Source organism: Camelus ferus, chromosome 30 (genome assembly GCF_009834535.1).
Source record: "Camelus ferus isolate YT-003-E chromosome 30, BCGSAC_Cfer_1.0, whole genome shotgun sequence".
NCBI classification, from domain to species: Eukaryota; Metazoa; Chordata; class Mammalia; order Artiodactyla; family Camelidae; genus Camelus; species Camelus ferus.
Window position 1 is genome coordinate 13,926,916 of NC_045725.1, and position 26,949 is coordinate 13,953,864.

At 41.5% G+C, this 26,949-nt stretch overlaps 2 protein-coding genes across 6 annotated transcripts in view; both read right to left on the reverse strand.

The window, feature by feature from the left end:
- The window catches only part of HDHD2 (haloacid dehalogenase like hydrolase domain containing 2), a 37,180-nt gene extending 26,290 nt beyond the window's left edge, over positions 1-10,890 (reverse strand). For 2 of the 5 annotated variants that reach the window (XM_032470738.1, XM_032470736.1), the window contains exons 1-3: positions 10,748-10,890; positions 4,696-4,806; positions 1,967-2,175 (exon numbers count right to left, since the gene is read on the reverse strand). In XM_032470738.1, the coding sequence (XP_032326629.1) occupies positions 1,967-2,175; positions 4,696-4,796 (310 nt within the window). In that variant the 5' untranslated portion in view covers positions 4,797-4,806; positions 10,748-10,890. Of the gene's footprint in view, positions 1-1,966; positions 2,176-4,658; positions 4,807-10,217; positions 10,526-10,690 lie in introns of those variants that run through there. The other 3 variants (XM_032470737.1, XM_006183805.3, XM_014558461.2) reach the window with 3 other exon arrangements.
- Positions 10,891-13,355: 2,465 nt separating this feature from the next.
- On the reverse strand, positions 13,356-25,223 carry IER3IP1 (immediate early response 3 interacting protein 1). The gene is made up of 3 exons (XM_032470372.1): positions 25,033-25,223; positions 16,532-16,633; positions 13,356-16,015 (listed from the first exon to the last, which is right to left on the reverse strand). Exons 1-3 carry the CDS (start codon positions 25,121-25,123, stop codon positions 15,960-15,962), a joined length of 249 nt encoding a protein of 82 aa, XP_032326263.1. The 5' UTR covers positions 25,124-25,223; the 3' UTR covers positions 13,356-15,959.
- Positions 25,224-26,949: the final 1,726 nt, after the last annotated feature.

A 26,949-nucleotide genomic window follows, 5' to 3' on the forward strand; every position in this document is an offset into this window, starting at 1 on the left:
AATGTCTCAAAATGTCTTTCCACATCTGGTACGTAACTGGCACCCAACATTGTTCTTGATTGTTATCCTTTACATCTCCTGCTACAGCAGCATCCCTTCCCACTTACTCGAGCAACTAGATCATCAATCCTGGAAAAGGTCCCACGTTCTGCATTTGGCTGACTGTAATATTATTTAATGTGTTCCTTTACTCTTCTTATTTCCTGTAAACTAGTAATTGGATCTAGAGGCTTCTTAAGTTCACAATGAATTATTAGGCAAGATTACTTCATAGGCAATGCTGCGAGTTTCCTAGTACAACACATCACGAAGCACAAGAGTCCTGGCTGTTGCACTTCTAGTGATGTTCAGATTGATCAGCAGGTTCAAGTGGTGTCTGCCTGACCCTGCATTTTGAAGTTCCCCATCAACTCTTCACCTAGTGTGTTTCAAATCTATTTCATATTTGCATCTCTTTCACTTACACTTAAAATCTGGACTACTAACAATCCTAGCATAACCACGGCTTTGCTTTATCCTGTATCTAGAATCATAAAATAAAGCAACACTGCTAATAACACCAAGACCACTGAATGCAGTTTTAGATTTCTCTGCAGTTCTTTTATTTTTGAACTTATCCCACTATGAATGAACTGTCAAAATACTGTATTTTAAAGTCATTTGAAGTAATTATTTTCTCTGAGTGGTTACGTCACCAACTTTCTACAGAGTTCATTTGTTTCGATCTGTTTTTTGTTTTCAGGGCTTGGTTTTTGTTTTTTTTTTTTTTAACTATATAAAATATTTACGTGGTTCCAAAGTCAAAACTAGATAATACAGTACTTTTAGGGAAATCACCTCTCCTCCTCCCGCCCTCTCCCTAACCCTCTCCTTTTTTTGAGTAAAGGTAGATTTATTTAGAGATACACTGAAAGGCAAGAGAGAGGTCACGAGGTGTGGGGGTTGGGTGCTCAGATTAGAGTAAAAGTAGGTACTCACTCCATAGACAGAGTGTGGGCCGTCGCCAAAGGGGGAGCGGGGAGAGGGAGGGCAGTTGCCAGGCGCTGTGTTGCCAGTTTTTATGGGCTCGGTAGTTTCATATGCTAATAAGTGGAAGGACCAGTCTAAGTAGCCTGGGGAAGGGGCTGGGATTCCCAGGAAGTTGGCCACTGCCCACTCTTTGGTCTTCTGTGGCTAGCCTTGGGACTGCCATGGTGCCTGTGGGTGTGTTACTCACCATGCTAATATATTACAATAGTCATGTAATGAAGCTCAAGTTCTACTAGAAGTCAAATCTCCCACCATCTTGAGCCCCAAGGCCAACTGGGGGTTGAATCCTCAGCTATCCTGATGTTGACTATTGTGTTGTTCCTTGAATGGCTGTGCTGTGCCCCCTTCCCTCCTGTCTCATACCCCCCTCAGAGATTTTACTCCCATAATCTTATGGGGTTGCAGAGGGGCGATGGTCATCTTCTGAAACTACTTCCAGGCTGAGTGGGGGTGTTGACCCCACCTACTAGGGAGTAAAAATCTCTGAATGCCTAATCTAGGGGCCCCAGGGGCAGGACAGACTTTTGTTTCTTTGTCGGAGCCACTCTTCCCCTTTAGACTACTGTCTTCATTAGTTTTTCATTTATCCTCCTTCAGTTTCCTTTCATAAGACAAATACATATATATCCATTTTCCTCTCATTTTCTTACACAGAAAATGCATAAGGTTTCCTTACTTTTTTCACTTAATATCCTATGAAGATCACTCTTTATCAGGAGACAGAATTCACCACTTATGTTTCAGTTACAAAGCATTTCATTTTGTGGGTATATCATAGTTTTAGTCTCTTCCAATGAACATTTGGGTTGTTTCCAATTTTTTGTTATTACAATAAGGTCAGCAGACCTTTCAATGATAATATGAAGAAATCTGAATAAACATTTTTAAAGATCTAGTTTTAAGAACCAATTTTTAAATCTTTCCAAATTGCCCCCACCTTTAAAGTCAGGTAGGGCCCGATCATCAACCAGCAGCATGGGTCGGACTTGTTTCTGCTCTACCAAATTTCTGGCTGCAGTCAGAGAAGTGAATATTTCATCTTCAGAGATATCAAACTCCAGTTTTTTCAGTCTTTCCATTAGGTCTTGCTTGCTCTCTTTGGTTGTATTGGTCACAAACTTAACCACTACAGAAGTGGCACGTAACCTGCAAAAGTAAAGTCCAGGTGTCAGTAGGCAGCTTTAACATTCTAGCCCCCATAAAACCTCCTGATTTTGAAACACTTGCCAAAGGTCAGAAAGTGAAGGATAAGTCACCAAGTTTAGGTGTTTTTATGGCCAACAGGTTTATAATCTACCCAGAATTGCTTACAAATTGTCCACACTTTGTAGGCCACTGCATCTCCGAAGGCTTGTAAAGTCTACCTTTTCAAGGGCCTTCTATACTTTAACTGAATTTTACTGCAGGGTTTTAGTAAAAAAGTGTAACCAAAAAAACCCAAAACCAAAAAACAAAACCAAAGCTTAGTAACCACCACACTCACAGAACATGAGAGGCAAAAGGTACCTCAGGGATTATCTGCCAGTGTAACCTTCTCTACCCGTAGATGAGAAAACTCAGGCCTGATGGCTGGGCTCAGCTTTCTACAGCTGGGTAGCAGTGGCAGGACTGAGACAAGAACCCCGACCTGTGTCCAGACAGGGCTGACCCCCTAACTAAGAGAACAGGAGGCACCTGAGGAGTTCTTCCTTCTTCTTAGCCAATTAGACACTGGCTAAACCCTAATGTGCTACTAAGTCTATAAACAGAAACCACCTGGAGCGCTCAAAGAAACATTCCATTTTTACAGATTGAAATATGTTTTTTCTTTAACTACTTACATATAGGATTGTTCTGAGTCCATAATCTGCTTTTGGAACCTAAACTGGCAATCAGAGAAGAATTCATGATAGTCTAGCTTTCTTTCAAAACAAAAAATATTCTCTTGGTCCAGAGATTTTTACTCTAAAAATAATTGCAATTTAGTTACAATTAAAAAAATTTTATATTAATACCCTGTTGCTTTTTATTTTATGCCTGCCCCAAATGGACACAAGGCATAAAAGCACTATCCACAATTTAAAATAAGCAAGCAACATAGAAAAGAGATTTTTTAAGTATTCACTCAAAGAGCATTAAATAAATTTATATGATTACATAGTTCACTATAATCCTGATTATCTCTATAATATCTGTATGGTAGCTTTTCTGAAAAACATTAAATTTGATGGTTTATCTCTCAAAAGAAATTGATCACTTCAATGTAACTATTAACCTAAAAATGAGTAAGTGTTAAGTACCGAAATCATCATATTTTTAACGAGGATTTAAAAAAACTTTTCTTTGTACTAGTCCCTCAACTTCCCTTAGTCTGTTTGTTTCTACAGAAATCGAAACTGGCAGGGACAGTACAGTGAACTCTCTGGGATGGAAACCCGCTGGGGCCAGTGAGAGAACACTCTAAACCTACCGGGGCCAATGAGAGAACACTCTGTAGGCTCCTGCCCCCCGAGAATGGCAGGCTCACGGCTTACACAGGTACTCAGAGATGTCACTCAAGATTTTTCTTTTGATCCAAAGTAGAAAGTGTGTCTTTAAACTAGCAGAAGCTCTTGTCCAATGGGACAGCAGACAGATCAACAGACATCTTTCCCCAAGAAAGCCTGAGAGAGGCAGACCATGGCCAGAAGTCCAGCTCTCCAGCTGACTTTCTTCTGGCTTTAAACCACATGGTGTCCACCTGAGAAATGATCAGGACTCCTGGCTAAACTGGCAGCTTCCCACTGAGGGCTACCAGACCTACAAATCTCTTCATACTTGTTGATGCCCCAACTGGAGAGTAAGCTCCTTGAGCGAGCGCGAAGTCTAGATTGATCCTTTACCCTAACACCTGGCACCGCGACACTAGTCACTAGGTTTCCTGAATGACAGCATACTATGAATACTTCAAGGTCTGAAAATGATAAAGCACCACATGCTAGGTATTGCTGATTTTGAAAAACCCTCTGAATTACTTTAGGATGAGGTGCTTAATAACATTATTAGTTCTGTTGTACTGAGGGGTATTTTTTCTTTCAGGATACTCAGAAATAAACATTCACATTCAGCTCACTGTAACAGGCTTTTACTATGTATCCCTGGTTCGTATCCAGACTTGTGGTAAGCAGTGCATCAGAAATATGACAGTCTCTAACTTTCGAGAGCATTCAATTTACTTAATGGAAATAATTCTAAAATTTCAAGTCCCTTAATTAAATTTTATCTGAGCAGCTGCGCACTCAGTGCTAGATCTTAGGTGAAGGAGGAGCAGGCAGAACTGCCTTTGTGCATGTGTGTGTGTCATTTTGTGTGATTCCAGGAGTCATTTGTGATTTTTCCAGTGCTTATTTATTCCACATTTTAGAATCTTGAGTTTTCATTCCCAAATTTACATTACTGACTTAGAAAAAGACACACACATAAAGAACAAAAAGCCGAGACTGAAAAGCCAAACCTAATGAAGGCTGGGACAACAATGTCTGGAAGATGTAACAACGCATACATCTTCCAGGAAAGCCCAAGGCAGCTCCCGTGTACATGGTAAACTGGTAAAATGCCATCTTCAGGCCAGCCATTCAGCTAATGATCTGCCTTGGTAAAATGGCACTTACAAACATATTTGTCAGCTGAACCTGGAGGATAGCTTGCCTTTTAAGAGCTTCCTGTGCGCCTGGCACAGCTGCATCTTCAATGTGAAGTGTGCCATTGAGATCTACCAAAACAGCTTTTAACGCGCGGCGTGCTGCCATCCTTCATTCCCTAGGAGAGAGCAAATGAAATTAAAAATACAGTTTAGGAAACAATGGACAATTAAAAACTGGTAAGTCTTCAAAATATCATTCAGAGCTAGAAAGATACTGCTTAGTGTTAAGCTATTTCTCTCTTAGAAAAAAACGTGCTTTAAAAATTAAAAAATCCAAATTTGTTCCATAAAACGTTATAATGGTTAGTGTCTTTCTTTTGTTTGTTTTTAAAGTCTTAAATTAAAACCAGAGGAAAGGAAATGTTACTTCAGGTTTCTTAAAATAACTCTTGGTGGGACAACTCATTTATTTATCTTTGAATTTGAGAAAGTGTACTCTGAAGAATGGGTAGATGGACGGAAGCCCTAAACCAATGGCAAAATTTTTTTCATCTTTGGTTACAGACAATGAAAATGTTCTAATCGCCCATCTACACTGTTACATCCTGAAGTGGCAGGTGTGGCTCAAGGGCTACCAGGAATTATATAGGTCACAAGGAGGAAATTTCAAGTTACACAGTAATTTTGGTCAGGAGACATTTTCCTTACCTTAGAATGTCCAACTTTCCTTTGGCACATTTTCCTTTTAAAATAAGCTTACTATGAGCTGTATCACATATATAGTGGAGTATAAGGTATATGTATGGTTTAAAGACAATAAGGGAGTGGGTAAGAACAATATAGAAGCCAAAAAAGAAAAGGATGGGACTTCATTTTTAGTTTTTATAATCAAATTAACTCTCCAAAGGTACCCTAGCAATACTAAATTAATATATATATATTTGTATCTTCCAGGGGCAGAGAAGAAAATAAGGAATTCTTAGATCTCAGTAAAAGCAAGAAGCTGGGAGATGAGCAGCACACTGCAGCCTGGTTTGGTCCCACGAGCACCTGCCACACTAGGTGATGACTGAGGTTCTCCCCTGCCGCCTCCTTGGCCCCTTCAGGGAATAAGATAGAACTCAGGGCCTACATGAGGAAACACTCTCCCAACCTAAACGTTGAGACTTCACTGTAAGAACGAACCAGAAATAAGCCCACCGCCGGCACCGCAGCCCACTTCGTCTCAGTTCATTACAAGATCAACTGATTTCAAACTTGGCCGAAGGGGTGGAAGGAAGGAAGCACCTTAGCAAATTCAGAACTGTAAGCCAGCCCTGGACCCAGGATGCAAGCTAAGTTCACATTGTGTAAGATAAGTCCTCAGACAAACTTCAAAATGTTAATCAGAGTGACCTTGATTAGCAGGTGCCTGGCTGAAGCAAACATAAACCCTCCCCAAGGTATTAGTTTCAGTCCAAACAGCAAAGAAATCCCACAAATAAGATCAAATAAAATTCTAAGCACAATGAGCAAGTAACCTAAAGAAACCAGGTGCTGTAAGAGAGATCCTGCAGAAACAATAGTGCAGAAAGCAGGCCTGTAAAGGCTCCTGATAATGGAATCACCAGACTACTGTAAAATGCCTGTTTAAAATATAAAAGATACAAAAAGTATGCAGAAAACATGAAAGACTCCCAATGTACAGAATCAGAAAGTTCAAAGAATTCTGAGCAACATAAAGAGAAGTCCACACCTACACCCTGGCTGTACACTAAGGCAGAGAAAAACTTCAAAACAGCTGAGGAAGACCAGGTTACTTTCAAAGGAACAACAGACTGCGAGCTGACTGCACAGCAGTAACAATGACAGCCACAACACGTCAGAGTAATATTTTCAATGTGGTGAAAAAACAACTGTCAATCTAGGGATATATTAAAAAAAAATCCATGACCATGTTGGAGTTACCTCAGTACTACCAAGCTGTTTTAAATTAGAAAACCAATTAATGTTATTTACCATACTAATAGATTTAAAAAGTAATTAATAATTAAGTATTTAGTAGGTTAAAGAAAATGATATTATGATCATGTCAATCCATTCATGCACAAAAGCATTTGATAAAATTCAGCATCTCTCTGCCCTAAAATACTCCAAACAACATAAAAATGGAAGGGAACTTCTTTAAGCTGATAAAAGAGTATCTGTAAAAAGCCTACAGCCAACATTAGACTTAACAGTAATATACTGGTTATTTATTTATCAGTATACAACTTGTATTTTATACTGTGATATCACTTAGTAATACACTGAAAGCACTGAGGGAGTAACACAAGGATGTTACTCTCACCACTTCTATTTAACACTGCAAGTGATGCTTCAGCTAGTGCAGCAGGGCAAGAAAAAGGTGTAAGAATTGGAAGGAAAAAAGTCAGAAAATATCAAAGGTTTTCAAAAGCAACTCCCATTTACTGCTAGTGAGAGAATAAACCACTACAATACTTTTGGAAACCAGTTTGGAATCCCCATACTCTACCATCCAGCAGTTCCACTCCCAGGCACCATAGCCTTCAGAGATTCTTTCATACTGTACTGTCAGACATGAACAAAAACGTCCACAGCAGCACTGTTTGTAACAGCCAGGAACTGGAAACAATACAAATGTCTATCAACGGACAGCAGAATGGACAATTACACTGTGGTATATTCATACACAGAATATAAAAGGCAGTGGAAATGAACGAGCTACAGTTACACACATCCTAGATAACCCTCCAAAATCTACTACAGAGTCAAAGAAGCAAGTCACAAAAGCACACACACCGCGTGGTTTCATATTACAGCACTTAGGAACAGGGACGCACACACAGGTGATCAAGCTGCAAAGAGGGGCAAGGGAATGATTATCACGAGAGCGAGGCTAGTGACTCCTCCAGGGGGCAGGGAGGAGACGCAAACCAGGAGCACAGGGACGCCTCTAACTTCTTCTTGACCTAGATGGTGAGTACATGGGTGTTTTTTATTTTATAATAATTATTTAAAACTTTCATACACGTTTTACGTACTGTTGTGTAGATGACATATTTCACAGTAAAAATTAGTCCTGTTACGTTTTAGTCAGTCATTTCTCATATATTTAATATAGTTATAAAAAATTAAATTAGTCCAATCATTATACATCAGTATAATAACCTTAATCAAGTATTTTGATTTTAAAATAAATCCCTAGTTCTGTTTGTCTTTCATAATGTAGCTGCTGGAGGGAGAGGGGGTGGAGGGGGTGGAAGAGCAGAGTCAAAAAAAAAAAAGATATTAAGAGTTCTGGTTAAAGATTCTGCTACAGAATTCTCTCTTTTATAACAGTTCTCATATGGTATTCTATTTCAGATCTTTATTGTGACCTTGAAATGGAGTACTTTATCAACAGTAGTACCAACCACTATCTGCCTGAGAGGGCAGTTTGTTAGTCAAAAGAATACCTGTTTCTAGCAGCTCCATGCGGATGTGTAGCGATTAGAGTCTTTAATTTAAAACACACTGTGCCACAAAAGGTAAGGCTATGCAAAATGTAGACAAAGCATTCTCTTCTTACATATCGCGGAACCTAAAATTGCTTCTCTCAAAACTTAACTTTTATGAGACATCTACTATTCAATAAAAAAAAGTTGCCTGAGGTAATTAAAGAACAAAATATAAACAAGACTGGAAAAACAACAAAAGAATTGTACTGTTTAAAATAAAACAAAACTGTCCAATTAGAACCAGTGAATGGTCATAAAAAATATTGATAATTCTAACCTTCACTGAAGTGTCCATGTAGGGTTAATGTTACCAAAGCATTTAAAAAGCCTTTATTTTTACTTTTGCCAGTTTCATAGAACGCACTTTTAAATCCTAAAATGCTCTTCTGGAGCATATCTGAAAGAGATTAATTGAGGCCTAGGAGAACATTACTGAGGTGCCCCCTCAAACCTCAAAATATACTTCTTCAGTTAGCCCCCTGCAGGCCTTCACCACTTGGACCATGATCTCTTTTCTAGTCTGAATCTTTAATAGCACTTGTAACCTGAACTACAAGTTAGCAGCTGATAAACTATAACTGTAAAATATTAGTATCACCCCCAGTAGAACTGCGAAGGCTTCAGAGGTAGTCCGCGTGTGTTTATACTGAGTCCATGTCCTACCACCTCCCATGGCTTGGACAACTTACGTGGGATACACTTCGGAAGAGTCATAAACAATTGATACTGACACATGTTCAATGCAAAGAACAAAGTAAATTCTCTTTCCTTTCCAAAGGAACTCTTCAAGATACTTCAGAGGACATCTCTCCTTGAATATCCCAGGGGTATCTCAATCCAACAAGTTCTCATGACCCTCAAAGCTGCTCTTCAACCTGCGATCTTTATGAGTGAATGGCAGCACCATCAACACAGATGTACCCACCAGCCTCTGCCTCGCCTTCCTCGCACCCAATCAAGGGACCAATCACGTGCTAGCTCCGGTATGGTCTTGAATCCACTCACTTCTCTGCATTGCTCAAACTATCTTAGTATTGAAATCATCATTTCTCACCTAGCCGATTTCAATACCTCCCAAATGTCCTCTCTGCTTCGAAACTTCTCCCTATTATTAGTCCCAAATCCATTCCCTGAAATGCAACAGTGCACAGTGGTTAAGTACAAGAACTGAGGAGTTGTACATGACTGGACTTGAACCTCGACTCACTAGCTATGTGAACTTGGGCAATTTTCTTAACCTCTTAGCCTAGTTTCTTCATTTCTAAAGTAGAAAGAATAACACTCATGTATAATGGTTGATTGGAGGATTAAAGGAAGTAATATATGTAAAGTGCCGTGAACAGTGTTCCACACACAGAGATGCTGGCTTTGGGTTATGTATGTACTGGGAGCTGGGGGGCTACATGATGGATGTATCAAGGGTTACAAAAATCACAGGATAAATATGATGCAATATCCTAAGGCATCAGTGTAACTTGGATTTGAGAAAACATCTTAAACCAAAATAAGGATATATTGTGGCATAAAATAAAAAAACTTGCATAAATATTTAAAAAAAGAGTTCAATAAAAATCACTTCTCCTAGGTTAGGGCTCTTCAGAGCATGTCTCTTAAACTCCTTGGCGAGCACAAATTCTCTTTTCTTCCCCATGATTCCAGTCAGAAAGTCTGCAACCACTGCAAACACTCAATAAATAATGTTATTGTGCAGTCACTCCCCAATGCCCCCAAGATAAATTACGAACAATGAACACTGCTGCCCAGAACCCCTCTCCAACTCACTTGTCTCCACTCCTGCACTAAAGTTCAATGGCACTGCGGTTGCCCACAAGTCCCATCTACACTTTACCTCCCACATCCCTGGACTGTTATCTGAAATCATTTTTGCTCCCTAAATTCTACCCCGCCGGCCCCCTACATCCTCCCTTTCCCCGGTCAACCCCTTCAGTCCGTGGTTCTCATACAAATTATCATTTCCTTGGCATTCCTGAGTCCAACTCCCTTCCTTCCAGGGCTGGGCCAGGATCCCCCATCACTCATCACTCTGCCCACTCTGCGGAGCTCTGTGAGGAAAGGGGCTGTGTTACCTGTACTACTGATCGCTCAATAAAGACTTCTGAATTAACTCAATTCTTGAATTCGTCTCTGTAACTGGAAGGCGTCCACAATCTAACCGAATTGAGACCCACTCCTTCTCCTGGGTGTGCAGGGACCTCAGGACCGGTCCCGCACTCTGTCCCTGCGCAAGTTCCAACGCCCGGCAAACGCCCGGCTGCCCAGAAGGGACGCCAGCTAAGAAATGCAGCCCAGAGGAACGTCCCCAGGAAGAACTAACGCAGCGCAGCTGCCACCTGCCCCTGGGCTACAAGAAGACCCGCGCATCCTCCGCCCCGCAGAAGCGCCTCCGGCCCCGCTCCGCGCACGCGCGGTAGCGCCGCGGCCGAGGAGCCGCCCCGGCCGAGAGGGGTGTGAGTCCTCGCGGAGCGAGCGCGCGGGTTGGTCCAGGCCCCAGGAGGGTGGTGGCCTAGAGACACAACGGGTATGTCCCCAGCCTGCTCACAAAGGAATGCAGCCTCCAGACAGGCGGGCGCTCCCCTGCCTCGGAGCGGCTCCTCACCCCGACTCCGCACGCCGTCCTCAGCAAAGGCCCCGCTAGCAGGGAAGTCAGTCAGCAAAACCGCGCCCTCCGCGGCGTCCTTGCCGCGAGTCCAGGGAGCCTGGGCAGCTCCCTGATGACGCCGGAAATGGCCCGGCCCGCACCGGAAGTCCCGCCTCCCCGCTCCCGTCTCCGCCCCACCCGCCTAGAGTTCTTCCGGGTTTAGGACGCTCACTACTAGGTCAGCTGCTACTCCTTCACCACCCTTGAGGAGATTGAGTTGTTTTTAAAACCGGCTTCCTCGAGGGCGGGGCCTACTGGGCCTAGATGCAGGAGGGAAAACAAAAGCTTCTGCCTTTGCTCGGCATCTGTTTGTCTTTCCACAACAGTGTCGCTAAACTAAGTTATTATCAACTTTCTTTGCTGCCATCCGCCCTCGTTCCATCACTTCTGTTATCAAGTCCAAGTTTGTATTCCTTGCCTCAGAACAAGCCAGAGGCAGACAGGTGTTGGGGCGAGGATTAGAGATAGATTTTATCTGGAAAACCAGCAAATGGAGAAGAGAGTGGACTGGTGTCCCAGAGAACCATCTTACTTGAGTTATAATTCAGACTTATTTTACATTGAAAGGGTTACGGTTAGGTTGTGGCTGGTTGTTGCAAACTTCTCCGTGCTGGCCAGACCCTGAAATGGATGTGATGATCCTCTGTTCTTTCACCTGTCTACATAGGTCCTGTAAGAATGTTCCTCCAACGAGACAAGTGTTATTTTCTGTACTCTTAACTTTTTATCTATGTATGAATGTAATGTTGTATCTTTAAGTCAAGCCTGGGAGGCAGAGCCTTGAGAACGGGCCATTATGTGTATTTCAGGCTATAGGCAACATTCCTTTACAAAGTTGCAGAGCCTGCATGACTAAGCACAGGCAACAGAGCACAAAGGTTAGAGATAAAAGAATAGCTCTAATATGGAGTCAGGTTTGTTCAGGTTTGTTCTCTGTTACACTTCTCGCTTATTCTTAAGGGCTATCTCAGAAGTGTGTCCTTGATAGTTTCCTTGAAATACCCAATCTCTGAAGCCATCATTTCCTGCTTTACTACTTTAATAGCATACTTATTGCTGTTTTATTAACCACCCCCACTGGCAGCAACAGCTTTCTCTTCCCGCATCAGCCTTCTCTTCCTGCATCAGCTATCCCTTACGACGCTGGAAAGGAAATTTACACTGTCAAGTTTCCTAGCCTGCCTGAGAGAGATAAGTATCTTGGGATGCACAGAACCACCTCTCTCACGGCTCCTTTCCCACACACATCTTGGGAATTTCTACTTGTCTCCCTTTGGTCCAAATAAGTTAAACCCCTTGAGTGCAGAAATGGTCATCTTATGAACTCTCTATGAAAATGACTAAATGAAAAACCTTCAGGAGCAGTCTGACATAACAAAATACACATTCTGGTTTACACATAGGGAACCCTTTGACAAAACTGCTGCTTCGCCCTTGACTGGGGACTTAAATGCTGCTAGAACACCAATACCCCCTCTGCCCATTGCTGCAGTCAGCCATGTTGTAAGCTATAACCCTTTCTGTCCCCCGGACTAGAGACCCTCTGCTTTTCCTCCTCACTAGGTCTGGAGGTTTTGTTTTATGTTTAAGTCTAAGTTTTCTGTGTGAGGGCCTATTTGGTTGAAGGAAAAGGAACCTGCTTCTAGTTTCCACTTCAGAACTAGGAGTCATGTCTTTGACATGATTAAAATACCACTGAAGGATTTTAAGCATGTATTAACATTAATACAGTCATTTTTCTAAATGCTTACTCTGGCTGCAATGTGAAGGATAGACGGGAGAGGTGCCTAAGTGTCTATGAGACCAGATAGGAAACTACTGCAGGGCTACAAGAGAGATGTTTAAACTAAAATGTGGGAAGCAAAGCAAACAAGACAAATTCAAGAGGTCTTTAGGAGGTAAGAGTCAGAAATTGGTGGTAGATTAGATTAAGGGTAAGGGACAGGAAGGCTTCAAGATAATTACTAGGTCCCAGGTTTGGGCAATTTGGCACTGTAACTGATGGTGTCATCCACTATGATGTGGGATAATGAAATAGGACTGGTGGCTTCCTCCTCAACAAGACTCAAATGGCTTTGTTTGCCAAAGAGCAAGATTAGTAAAGATGGGATGGGACCTCAAAAGGGGAACTCAGTAAAGAAAAATATGGGGCAAAACCCCAGGGGAGTGGACATGTAAAGAAAACAGTATCAGAACTGAAACAAAGAGTAGGAGTCCAAAACTTATCTTGATCATTAGTACCCATGGACAATGCCCAACTCAAGGTCCCAGGTCCTTGCACAGAATGTCTTCACAACACATGACGTCTAATGACCAAACAAGGGCCAAGGAAAATTTTAGCAAAAAGAACTCCATTTTGCTGGGTATCAAAATTTTATTATTGGTAATAAATTTGTAAGTCAGTAAGAAAATGATTCATTTCACCAAAAACATTTTACTTCAAGAGAACATCCCTTTGGTTGGGGTACATCTAGAATCAAAGGTGACCTGGAAAAGATAAGACATATATCACCTGGAGCTGACTTCTGTTCTGAAACAGTTATTGACAGATGAAGCACCCAAGAACTGAGGAGGAGTTAGGAAGTTTATTTAAGTTACATGACAGAAGGTTCTGGTTGGCATTTCAGCAATATCCTGCCTATTGTACTTAAACATACTGCTTTTTCTCAAGTCATTTCACAAGCCCATATACACACGCCACTATATACACCTATAGAACACAGATTACCTTGCCTACTCTATATAAAGCATGGATTAAAAAAAATTACTATTTAATCATGTTTTTGAAGGCTCAGGGTTTTGTGGAAGCACTCTAGGAAGCTTGATCAAAGTGAGGGGGAGGCTGAACAGTGGGTCTTTGGGCCTTATCCCTGATTCAACTGAAATAAAGAAATTGACCTGCCTCATCTGTTTTAGATATTGGAGCATTACAGTTGTCACTATTCCTTTGACAATCTGGTCCTGCTGTTAACAATCGAAGTTTGAAAACCACTGTACTTGATTACGGATTAAGGTATTAATCTGGTTAACACTGATAAAGAGTCTTCACCACAGGAGAGAGGCATATAGATACCGTTCAGGAATACATAAAACCATTAACATCATGAATATTTGGAGTTCAGAACGATCACAAATTGTTAATCCTAGGAATGGCTAAGGGAGAGGATGTGGGCAGGCAAGCAGGCACTTAAGTTACTATCTACTAAAATACGGTGCTGTAGTTAGAGTCGCAACTGCTCTGGGGGAACCATGGTTAACCTGTGAAAGCTTACAGACCTCTCTTCAGGCACAGTAAAGCTACAATTTTCTAAGTGGTCTCAAGAGATAAAATATTTTGATGTTCATGTTTCACTGCTTAGAACCGCTTTGCTACAGAATTCTCTGATCCTGCCCTGCTGGGACTGTTCCCCATTGGAATATGAACAGTATCCTGACACTAAATGAGCATGAAGGTGTGTTGTAATGGCTCACATGAAAATATCAGGCCAAGGTCTCTCTTTTCTTTCTTTTTAAAATTCTGTCTGGCTCATGGACTGTGGGAGTGCCCTCAATTAACTGCTTCTTTTAAATCTTCTTAGTGGCTTAAACTCAGACTCATGCATCAGATCTTTGTAAGGCCAGAAGAACATTGCCTGTAAGTGCCAAATACGTTACTCACATGAGCCAAGTAATCAACTAAGGGTTCCCGGTACAGTTCTCTGGTTCAGTTGCAAGGACCCCACGGCCCAGGGATCTTCCACCCCTCCAGCTGAGGCATGGCCAACAGGCATCCAATACCTGTTCCAACGTTTCAGAAGGAATTTAAGTCACAGAATAAAAGTTGACATGAGTCTTCTTGATGATGACAGCAATTCAGTTAATTCATGAAGAAAAAAATGGAATATGAATGTTTACTTCCCTTAAATCTGTGTTCAGTGATTTTATAGCAAAGAATACATATATGAAGTATTACACACAAAATGAGATTAATTCAGTTAACACTGACAGGTATGTACTAAGGTACAAAAACAAATGCTTGAGTTGGAAATTTAACTTTATTTACAAATGTTCTCCTGTAAACAAAAATGCCATTCCATCCCCTTTAACATATTATAACTAATTTCCAGAAAAACCATTTACATAGTTTTAATCTTTCTGTATAAAACAGTATTATGAGATAAACAAACATGGGATGGTCTAAGACATAAAAACAAAACAAAAAACAATTTATCTACCATGAATGTTCTATTGACTGACAGAATGAAGAATTACAAATCACACCCCTCAATGTGCTACTCCAAGAAATGGAAACGTGATAATTTGGGGGAGTAAACATATGACAATAAAGTCTTCTTACACAGTATGGTTCAATGGTGATTGTTTAGGATTGCTCTTGCAGGCTTTTATGCTGATTTTATAAAATAAGTCATCATTGTTAAAAGGGCATAGACTTTTCCACATAGATTTTTTTACCAATGGAAATATGTAGATACTGATCTGGGCTCATCATTCAGGCCAATTAATAAAACAACAAACACATGAAAAGAACTTAAAAATAAAAACACAATCATCATGTGACTCTCTGACTTACAAAATTAGGAATCTCCCTGAAGTCAGAAAGTATTGCTCCTCAATAGTTACTACAAATTTGAATTTTTCATGGCTGAGACAGTATACAGATAAAGTATTTAACCAAAGAGTTAAAATAAAATAATCCAAATTACCTATTTATCATTTTATATGTAGGAATTACTTTTTAAAAATCCTTTAAATTTTACCTAGGAGGACAGTCATTCTTACATCATGGCTAAGTCACAAGGAACTTCAAAACTTTGAAAGAAAAAATTCATCCCTGAGAAGCGAAAGAGAAAAATCTCTAAAAACACAGAAGTGACAGTCCTGTACCCTTTAAACAATCTTTACCATAGCATGAACTCTTGTTAATAGTTAGCAATCAAATGTATCCAATCCTGGATAGTTACTGCCTCTGATGATCTGATCTTTTTGTAACGAAACTGTAAGTGCAACATGTAAAAAATCAGATAAATAGGGACGTGGGTTTTATTGTCAGGTTTAGATTTTTGTCAAGTCCAAGGACAGCCAGGTAAATAAGATATGTATATTCCAATAAAGACTGAAGTAGTAACTTCTGGCAGCTCTTCTTCTGAGTCTCCACTTCCCCCATTGATCTTCACCCAAATAGTAAAAGTAATACAATTGCAATTGAGTTTACTATTATCAATGGCACTGCAAAGAAAAAAAAGTTTTTTATTATAAAGAATGTATCAGAAAAAAAACTAAGTCATAGTTACTAGCATCCAGGAAGGATGGAAATACTTAATAATATGTCATCATAATCACACTGCAAATCCTTATAACATTCAAACATGCACTAGATCATAAAATCCAAAACTTATCTGAAAGGGGACTTATGGGACCTTTAGTTTTTCTCTTGAAAGCCTTACAAGACTCTAGATGACTCTACTCCTTGGAAGCAATAGTTTCCAAAAGGCAAGAACACCACTGTCTTTCAACTGCGAGGTAACATATAAACAGATTACGCCACTGGGCATCAAACAGCTTAGACAGAGAGAAGAGGCAAGCTAGGAAAGAAACCAGGAAATTTTAAGCAGTAAAGCCAAGTTAAAGAGAAGTTCCCGTTACAAAAATGGTATGTGACAGCAGTCACACTTGGAAGCTCTGTTACTTAAATCAAACCACAAAATTAAAACCTAAGAGTATTCCACTAGTTTTTCTTCTTACCTCTCATCACAGTTCGTACAGATCGAATAAGGTTCATTAGCTGAGATTTAATTCCTGGCTCTTCTCCGAATCCACCAATTCCCTGGTCTGTTCCCCAGCCAACTGCATAATATAAAGATGATTAGCTGTGTGAAAATGTATTATGTACTCACCTTGCTCTCTCATTAGTTACCTTCTGAAAGACGATCTTGAGTCTTTGTTAAAAACATAAAATAAAGTCACAGGACTTAAAAACTTTACAGTATATTTTTTTACTTTTGACAAGTAGCATAAACTCATTTAATTTCTACTTTGATTTTACAAAATAACTAGTCTAATAAATTATTCCATGGCATTTAGTTCAGAGATGACTTGTTACACCCTGACTGTTTTCTTTCTCCTTTTTTTAAAACTATCAAACAAAACATCTTTTTCAGGTGAGAACTGAAAACCACAGAATATTGTCAAGTTGAATAATTAACGAGCTCAACTCAGAATTTATAAAATCCAACATCGGCATCAGTGTAAAAGCACTGTAGCTGAGATCCACCGTCTGTACCTCCTGGGGGCACGGTGATGTCAACCTGGTCGCAGCCTGGTTAGGCTCACGGCGCGCTCTAACCTGCCAGCAGATGCACAGCTTTTCAACTTGATCATTCCTCCTGATTTCTCAATTTTGAGGTAAGGAACTTAGCCTACTACCCAACTTAATTTCCTGTAAATGAGTCTTTTACCTTCTTCTAAATCATTTTCCTGATATTAAGAGTCATTATTTCTTTACGTTTATCTCCTAGTTCTTTTCTTCTTGCCTTACATCCTTCTAGAGGCTGCCATGTCCTCGTTTCGGCAATGTCTTTCTCTTGTCCTCATTTCAGGTCCACTTTCCATATCTCATATGACTGTATTTTTTTTAATCTCATATGACTACAGGGCTTAATTAATTCCTGACATGCTAACCCTTAAACTTGAAGACAGAGAACAAGCCTTAATTTTGTACATGAAAGAACCAAGTATGAGGTAACAAGATTTTACTTTGCTTAATCAGCTTCTGCTTGCTTGAAATCAAGGTTAAATAATGGTTGCTTGCTTTTTTGTCACATCAACACTGAGGTATGTTGTGGTATAAAACTAATTTAAAGTTCAGATTCACAACTGAGTTGATATGTTTTGACTCCAACTCACCCTTCAAGGCCTAGCTTCCCGGCCGCCCACAGGGGTGGACAATTTTCGAGCCCCTGTGGGGCAGCCTTCATCACAGTGGTTACTGTCACAGCTTCTACTGTCTCTACTATTTCAACAGAGGCCTCAGCAGTCTTACCTCAGCCTCTTGAGTTTTCTCCCTTCAAGGGTCAGATCTTTCTAGCTCACAATGTGTGATGATTCCCACTTCCTACTGAGTGGAGTTAAAAAACTCCTTAAACTGACAGGCTAGTCTCGTATCATACCGCAACCCTCCAAGTATTCCCCCTTACACTCAGTTACCCACTAACTGGTGTACATGTTAAACGCAGCTTCTCAGTCTAGGTCTGTCTGACATCAATGTCAGGGCCTTTCCTAAGTCCCTCCCATGCCATAATAGACCTTTCTTTTTGCTCCTAGATTGTAAGTTAAAAGTTATAAATTCCTGGATGATGGGAACTGAATTTAGTCCGTCTTCACTTTCCCCTCTACCCCACCCCAGAGCAAATACTTAGTAAATGTTTGTGGAATTAAGGTGAATTTATAGCAGACAGAGTTAATCTTGGATAAAGAAAATTAGGGTAAATTCTACGATCATAGATAAAACTTGCAAAGAACCCTATTTCTTTACTTTTAAGACACATAAAGTATAACATGAACCAATCATTCAACTGCAGTTTTAGGGGAGGGGAAAAGAAATCCTCCAGGATTACGTGCACACCACTATAGAAGCTGGAAACAATTCCAGCTGGTCCACCTGCCTCGTTCTTCCTACTAGATCTGCTTCTCTCCCTCGAGCAAATATACTCATGCTGCTTCTCCATTTACTTTTACCGTATCACAGGTTCTACTAGAACTTCTTCCTTCCACACATCTGTCTCACTCCTCCAGGCAGCTCAATCAGCATTTTCCACTCCAAGGCAGTCCTGTTTTTATAATCTAAGTTCAAAGGCATAGCACCAGCCTTTAACTACTTACAATGTGGTCAAAACTATTTCATATTAGCGTCACTAGACAGACATAAAACCCCAAATGACCACCAGCACCAGCTGTATCATTTTCTAAGCTAGTTTAGTCTTACTCATATAAACCTATTTGACAGCTCTGCACAATAAGAAAGTAGCCTGGTTCTGGTTAAACACAGTGGTTACTGTAAGGAAGGAAAAACTTTTCCTTGACCCTCTTAGGATCCCTGGCTAGGTCTGAAGATTAAACTGACAGAGTAACAGGAAAAAAAAAACATACAAGCTTATTAAGCTTTTAAATATATCTGGGAGCCTTCACAAGAGAATAAAGATCTGAAAAAGTGACTAGAGCAGGAAGCTTTTATGAATTTCAGACAAAGGAATAAATTTGTGAAGAATTAACAATACAAAGGAGTGTACACTATGGGTAGTAAATGGGGAAAAAGTACAGTCTGTTAACACAGACTTCCAGGCCCTAAATTCCCCATCTCTAGTGATAAAAATGTCTCCCTTCCTCCTGGTACAAGGAAGGCATCTTTCACGTGGGAGATTCACTCCTGCTTTCAGAAAAGAAGGGCCAGGGAGGGAGAGGGGCAGTGATCTCTGCTTCTGCTGTTTTCTCAAACTCCTACAGCTTAAGATATTCAATATGCCAAGGTGCCTTATTTTGGGGTAGTGTGTCCTGAACTCCATCAATGGATACACACTTTTATCTCCTCTTTTAATGTCACGAGTAGGATAACAAGTTTTGTCTCCAGGCAAAACTCCACGCAAAACTGGGAGAATAAAAAATAAATGTTAGAGTAACTGATGTAGCAGGGGAAGCTGAAGGTTAAACTTTCAGGGAGGACACAACAAAAAACTGAGGTGAGTCGTGCTGAGAACCTTGGAAAGTTGAGAGAAACTTTAAAACGCCAGTGAGGACGACACAGCTGAAACACAGGAGGACTAACTGCAAGTCTCTACAAGGGTAGTGAGTGCTGCTCCCCCCTCCCCTCCCAGCCCCTTCCCTAGACTGAACCGATGGGAAGAGTCACCCCCTCAGAAGACAGGGGTTTACTCTCAGCACACACGGAACGCAGGAGCTCTGGACTTGGGGATGTCCAGGAAAGGTGGAAGGAATGAAAGTCTGCTGGAGATGGGGGAAAGGGAGAAGGGAGGTATGTTTGCACTTGTGCTTACACACCATGAGTGTGCTGCTGCTCATATAATTGTGCTAAACACTTCCACAGGAGTAAGTACATGACTTAGAACTTGGAAGAGTTGAAAATAATTGCTTTTGAGGAATGGGAGAGGTTGAGGAGATGGGGCAGGAGGCTTCTCTCTTTCTCTATAAACTGAAGAGGTTTATGACTTTAAAACCACATACATACCCTGCTTCCATAAAAAGAGAAACGACTTTAAAAAAAAAAGCCTACAGAGATGCTCCTCTATTGGAGAAACCCCTCTGGAATGAGGCCTTCCTCTCCCGAACAGGCACAGCCTGAGGGCAGGGATGAGCTCCTCAAGTGTGGGGCTTCCACCGTGAGTCACTTTGAATATTTAAAACTGTTTTAAAACCACCTTGCTATATGGTATTGTTGGTTTCCTTTCCTTTACTTACTTTCTGGAAATTAATCATTGCTCAAATTACCAATCCTTTCCCTCCGTGGCTGAAGTCTCTTAGATGGTTAAAGGACTTGTTTTAAGTACTTTGTAGATTATGCACTCAATTTTTATTAAATAGAGACGTTGATTTCCAACAATCTTTTTTCTCTTTTAGACCCATTCCAAAAAGATGTTTAAATATATTTTTGTCAAATTATATTTTTACATAAGGAGAGGAGTGACTCCCAGAAAAAAATTTATCTTCCAACTGCGCTTCAACAAAAAAAGGATAAAACTCTACAATATTGGGAGTACCATAATTTAAGCATCAGCATTGAAATAATTTTAAGAGTTATTAGCTAATTTTAGCCTCTCTATTTTTATGCCAGTAGAATGAAAAAGAAAACTGAATTTTGGGTAGAGAGTAAATTATCTGTTTTCTCTCCAACTGCTACTTAGGGAGTCTCAGTTGTTTTTCAAGGAACCTGGCCAAACCTTTAAAGAGCTTTGCTTTTCTTTTTTTTTAAGGAGAAATATTTCAGCTTTCTTGCCCACAGCTAGAGGGCCTAGCAGAGAACAAATGATCAGACCAGGCAGCAGTAGTTGCTGCCGTAATTTCAGGAATGAACTTAAATAGAAGTTACTAACTGCAAATACCACACACGTTCTTCCACTGCTGGGACTTCAAAAAGTCACACACAAAATGGCAATCCATCCAGGTTCAGCTAACAATGCTCAGCTAGATACACTTTGATGAAAAACAGTATCTGCTACAGTTTTGAGAACTGGCTGACCCTGGCAAGTCTCAGCATCTTTTGAGATCAGTTTCTGTATCTGTAAAGGAGAATACATGTGCTATACTTTGTCCCCACATGTAAGTCCTTCCCAGATCGCCACTCTGGGCACCAGACCTGTATATGCAAGTGCCCACGTGTCACCTCTTCAAAGTGTTAAAGGTACTTAAAAATTGGCTAATTTCTATTCCTATTTCAGGACTCAGCTTTTAATGTTGTTTCCTAGGAACTGACACTGTCCTGATTCAACCAGGTTACATTCCCGTGGTTCTTACCCAATTCTCTTCCTTCAAACAAGTTAGCCTAGACTCAACTGTTTGCGTTCTGCCATTAGACTGTTCTACCATCCGACTCTAAGCTATGAAAACAAAGACGCCGTGTCATGCTCACTGCGACCTCTCTCCCACCGAGGTCACAGTGACTGGCCTATTTGTTACAAGGAGAAAAGAAAAACTGCCTGCCACCAACTCTAGAAACCTCCCACTTCATCAGCTAATCCTTCCTCCTTTTCAGTGAAGAAAGTATGGTGCCATCTCCTCCATCTGTGCCTTAGAACCCATCCCTATCCACCTTCTTAGAAACCTTGAACTACCAAATATCTCACTTCTGTCCTACATCTTTCATTTTTCTCTCATTACTAGATCCTTTCCATAGCAATTCTTTTTTTTTTTTACTTTTAATTACTTAACTTTTAAAACATACCTATCACTTAGATTTAATAATTGTTCATTTTTGCCTTATGTGCTTCATCTTTTTTCTGCTTGAATATTTTAAAAATAAAATGCTGGTGCTATAATATTTCACTTCTAAATATTTCAGTATGCATCTTCCTCACACTGAAGATTTACAGTGATTCCTTAATATCATGTAGTAGCTAGTCCATATTCAAATTTTATCAAATGTTCCCAACATCTTTTATAGTTGATATGTTTAAGCCAGAATTCAATCAAGGCCCACATGCTGCATATGAATATCTCCCTTACATCTCTTTTTGTCTTTCTCGTATTTTGTATATTTGCCTCAGTGGTCACTTCCTCCCCACTTTTCTCATGGCACTGATTTGCTGAAGAGACCTGGCTGGCTCTGTCACTGCCGAGACATGCTCAAGCTCTCCTACCTAAAAACAAAACCACCATAAAACATATCCCTGCATCCCCGTCCAGCATCCTTTCTTCATTTCCTTGAACTTAGTGATGCAGTTGGATGATCCTCCCATTTCCATTCTGTCACTTTCCACTCACTTCTCACTCAACCCCATTCCAATGTGGATTTCGCCCACTGCTGCAGCTGCTCTTGTAAAATCACCAACGACCTCTACTACCCTTAGGACGCCTTTCAGTCTTTATCTTGCTTGGCTTGTCAGAACATTCCACTCCTCCTTCAAATACTCCTTGGCGCTTCTGTGAAACCCCACTGTCTAGATTTCCCCATCTCCCTGTTTCGCTCTCGCATCATTTCTCCTGTCAGCTCTCCTATCTCTACCTAAACATTACACACTGGAGATTTTAGGACTGCCCTGATGAACAAAGTACCCTACTCCTTCCCTGAGCAATTTCATCTCTTCATATGGCTTCATTTATCATCTGTGGTTGACAATCTCAAATTTCAGTCTCCACTCTGGCTCTCGCTTCTGGTCTACGGACTCAAGTCCAACTGGCTAGTCCACATCTCCACTTGCATTATCTCCCAGAAATCTCAAACTCAGCATGTCCAAAACTTATTTCATTATCTCTTCACCTTCTTACCTCCACCCCGCCAATTTTCCTCCAGGGCTCACTGACCTTAGTAAAGGTACTAATCGTCACTCATTTGCTTACACCAGAAAACCAAGAAAGACCTTTGCTTTTTCCTCTCTCCTCATTCCAATGTCCATCAGTAAATTCTGTCTTTTCAAACTTTAAAATATCTTCTGATTTGTATTAGTTTCCTAGAGCTACCATATCAAAGCACCACAAACTGGGTGGCTTAACACAACAAAAGTTTATTTTCTCGTGGGGAGGGTAGAGCTCAAGTGGTAGAGTGCATGCTTAGCATGCATGAGGTCCTGGGTTCAATCCCCAGTGCCTCCAGTAAAAGAAAAATGAATAAATAAATTACCCTCCCCCCAAAAGTTTATTTTCTAACACTTCTAGAGGTCAGAAGTCCAAAACCAAGGTGTTGGCAGAGCTGGTTCCTTTTGGGGGCTCTGAGGGGTAATCCTGTCCATGCCTCTCTCCTAGCTCTGGCTGTTACTGCCAGTCCTTGGCATTCTTTGGCTCATGGCTGTATCGCTCCAGTCTCAGCCTCTGTTGTCTCAAGACCTTCTTCCCCCTGGGTGTGTGTGTCTCTGTATCTCTCTCCTGACAGGGACACCTCATTGGGTTTAGTGTCCATCCTTATCCAGTATGACCTCATCCTAACTTGATATCACCTGCAAACATCCTATTTCCAAATAAGATCACATTCACAGGAACCAAGGGTTAGGAGTTTAACATGTCTTTTAGGGGCATACAGTTCAACACACGACATGATTCCTTCTACTTTTCTGGACAGCGTAGTGGTGAAGAGATGGACTCTTGCATCAGGCTGCCTAGACTGAATCCTGCCTCTGCCACTTCCTAGCTGTGTGATCTCAGGAAAGTCATCTACTCTTGTGCTTCAGGTTTTCCATCACTAAAGCGGGGATGAAAACAGGACTTGTCTCATGGGTTGTTGTGAGGGTCACACAAATGAATACGTGTAAAGCACTTGATGCAGATCCTGGAACGTGCTAGGTGTTAGTTACTTTATTATATGCACTCAACTTAGGTTATATCCACCATCTCTCCCTGCCCAATTTGGAGTGGTGCTTTCCGCATCCACTCTTCTCCACTTCCAATCTGTGCTCCACACAGTAACCAGAATGATCTGGCAAATAACACAGATCTGGTCCTGTCACTGCCCTGCTTTTTCCATGCCAGTGTTCACATCAGCTCTTACTCCTCACCTCCTGACCCTTCACTTCATTCATATAACTTACTTATCAGATTTGGGGTTAGACACACTTCCTCCAAGCTTCCAAAGATTCACAGTTACTATCTCCCAGCACCTCTCTTCCATAACATTCTGCATACTTGTTATTGGTGCTTGTTCAGTTTTTTTTTAGATTAACTTCTATTAGAAGGGCAGGGTAGCCTCCCTCAGCTCCTATTACGTGGGCCTGGCACGTAATTTGTGCTCAAAAAATCTCTCTTAAAGGAATAAATGAAATAAAACAATCTTGTTCATGGGTTTGAGTTTCGGTGACCCCCACAGGCATATCTGGTAAGCTGTGACATATGATACACATCATGCAGTATCCTGCCTTAACTGTGCCTCGTACGGAACGAAGCAGGCTGCCCAGGAGGCAAGGAGGTCTCTAGATTCTGGGATGCCGGTAGGCTTAACTTCTGTCCTCTTTGTATTCTTAGATTCTAGCCTGGCACATCGTAGGCACCCAATAAACTGTGCTGAATAAGCTTTTCTTGAAACGTGGATGGCAGGATGTCGTGATACTCCCAACACTTTCCCTTTCCTCTTATTCCCAAAGCCCAGGAACCCCTATGGTCCTCCACCACCTCATTCTAATTACCGATGCTCCAAAACGAGCCACGCCCCTCCCTCTTGAACTGAAAACTCATGCCCCAGGTTTTCGACTACGTCAAAGAGGAAAAGTGCATTAAATTCGTAACCTGAACTGGTCTCAGGCAGAGGGGCGTCCCTGGCTCATCTCCACATCCTCCCATCCCGCCCCGCCCCCAGGGCCCGGCACACAGCGGGCGTCTGTTGGACAATCTTCACCCCACTGTGGAGCCCAAACCTGGTGAGAAGGAAGTGGCTCGGCTTCCCCACCCAAGGAAGGGCCCCAGGCGGAGAGCCCTCGGCCGCGCCTCCTTCCCGGCCCAGGCTGTCCCCTCGCGCGGCCCGACTCGGGGCCGGGGCCGCGCCCCCGGAGCGCCGCCCCTGCCGCCCCTCAGCCCGACCCCGCGGCCCTACTCACTGTTCTTGAGGAAGCGCTCCTCGTGCAGCACGGCGATGGCATTGACACACAGCAGGGCCGCCTGCAGCAGCGAGTACAGCGTAAAGGCCATGGTCACCCGCCCCGAGGCCCAACGGATGCCGCTCCCGCCGCGGCCGGGGACGTGGCGCCGCCGCCGCCGCCGCCGCCGCCGCCGCCGCCGCTCTGCTACGGCAGCCAGTGAGGCCCAAAACGCGCTCTCGGCTAAGACCCGCCCTCACCCGGCTAAGACCCGCCCTGCGCTGACGTCAGCAAGGCGTGGCTGCTTAGTGGTCCAGATCTGCTCGGGCCAGTGCAGCAGCCACGAATGGGTACTGAAGACTCAAAACTGTGGCTTGCCCGAATGTAGGTGTTGGAAATGTGAAATACACAGGATGAAAACAAGAACGGGAAAATCTCCCAATAACTTACAAATGTTGACTACATGTTGAAATGATAGTTTTAATATATTAGGTAAGTAAAATAAATTACTAACATCAATTTTTACTACTTATTTCTACTTTTTTTGTTAAAAAGTGGCTATGAGGATACTGATAAAAACATGTGAGGCATGTCCAAAACTTCTGTTGGACAGTGTTATACTAGATGTGCCCTAGAACTGTATGAGATGTCAATACGTAATTCCTGTTTCACAGATGAAGAAAGGAAGGCTTTGGCAAATAAACCTTAAAAGAAATTTAAAGTAAACTAGTATGTCTTAAAATTACTCAGTGAGAAACATTCTCTCCTTGATCAAACTCTAGCAGGCCCTCTGAGCCCTCTTCTCGATTAGATCTCAGCGTTGGACTATAAAAACTACAGATTCTCAACTCAGTGATATCATCCACTCCCCTTAACCCCATATTAACAAGCTTAAACCTAACATAGTTTCTAACAGCTCAAGTCATCCCTAGGATGGCCCCAGCCCCCCTTAAAGTGCCTCCCTGAGAAAGCTCAAGGCTCCCAAAGAATTTACTGTTCGTTATAGTAAAGACCTGCAAATAGGGTCCTGCCCACCCTTTCTTAGAGCATTAGCACTTATTAAAATGAGTTCACATGGGATGGGGGTATAGCTCAGTGGTTAGAGTGCGGAGGTCTTGGTGATTTAATCACCATTTAAAAAATGGGTTTACAATTGTGAATCTTTCCTCTGTCTCTTTGAGATGTATATGCATCTCCTACACTTCACTGAGTGTCTTTCTCGGGTACCTGAAAGCATTTCCTTTGAAGTGTAATCATGAGGAAGGAGAAAGGCCTCCGTCTCCCAGCCTCTGTGGGAGGGAAGAATCCTAGTTTTGATGATTGCCCCCTGACAGACACCGCTGGCCTAATCAGCATTTACACTGACCACGCATTGGTAATTTTTCACTTCCCTGACTCTACTGAGCCCTGCTCACTTCCCTTATGTACTCCCTCATTCTCCCTTTAAAACGCCCAGTTACCTCTGCACAAATGAAAATTGCAATAGAATATTATTGATTACAGTCTGTCTTTACCACTGTAACTGATGCCCAGCTTTGTTTATCTTTGACAGCAGCAGTAAGAGGCTGAGTTCAATCATGGCAAATTTTAGATACTTCTTGAAAGCAAGTATGCAAAATAATCATTTCCTGAATTTCTCAGGTTCCCTTAAAAAAAAAAAAAAGGAAAAAGCAGCACATTAGTCTCAGGAAGGATTTTGGAAGCCTGTATGTTGCTGCTGCTGGAAGAGACATCAGCAAAAAAAAAAAAAAAAAAAAAAAGAATAATTAGTTAAACTCCCAAGAAGAGATTGAGCTTAAAGAGGACAACTAGTTAGTGCCTACAGGGAAGAAGAGATGTACCATTTCCCACAGATACACATAAACACTATCTCCAGAATCGGCCTTAGTGCAAATCAGGTAGGGAGGAACACAAGAAAATAAAGTAAGGGAATAAAAG

Excerpts from the sequence above, each read along its gene's own strand:
- IER3IP1 (XM_032470372.1), bottom strand. The coding sequence starts at position 25,123 with ATGGCCTTTACGCTGTACTCGCTGCTGCAGGCGGCCCTGCTGTGTGTC. Across the intron at positions 16,634-25,032 it reads GGAGCGCTTCCTCAAGAACA|TTGGCTGGGGAACAGACCAG; the intron begins GTGAGTAGGGCC and ends TATATTATGCAG. Across the intron at positions 16,016-16,531 it reads TGTACGAACTGTGATGAGAG|TGCCATTGATAATAGTAAAC; the intron begins GTAAGAAGAAAA and ends TTTTCTTTGCAG.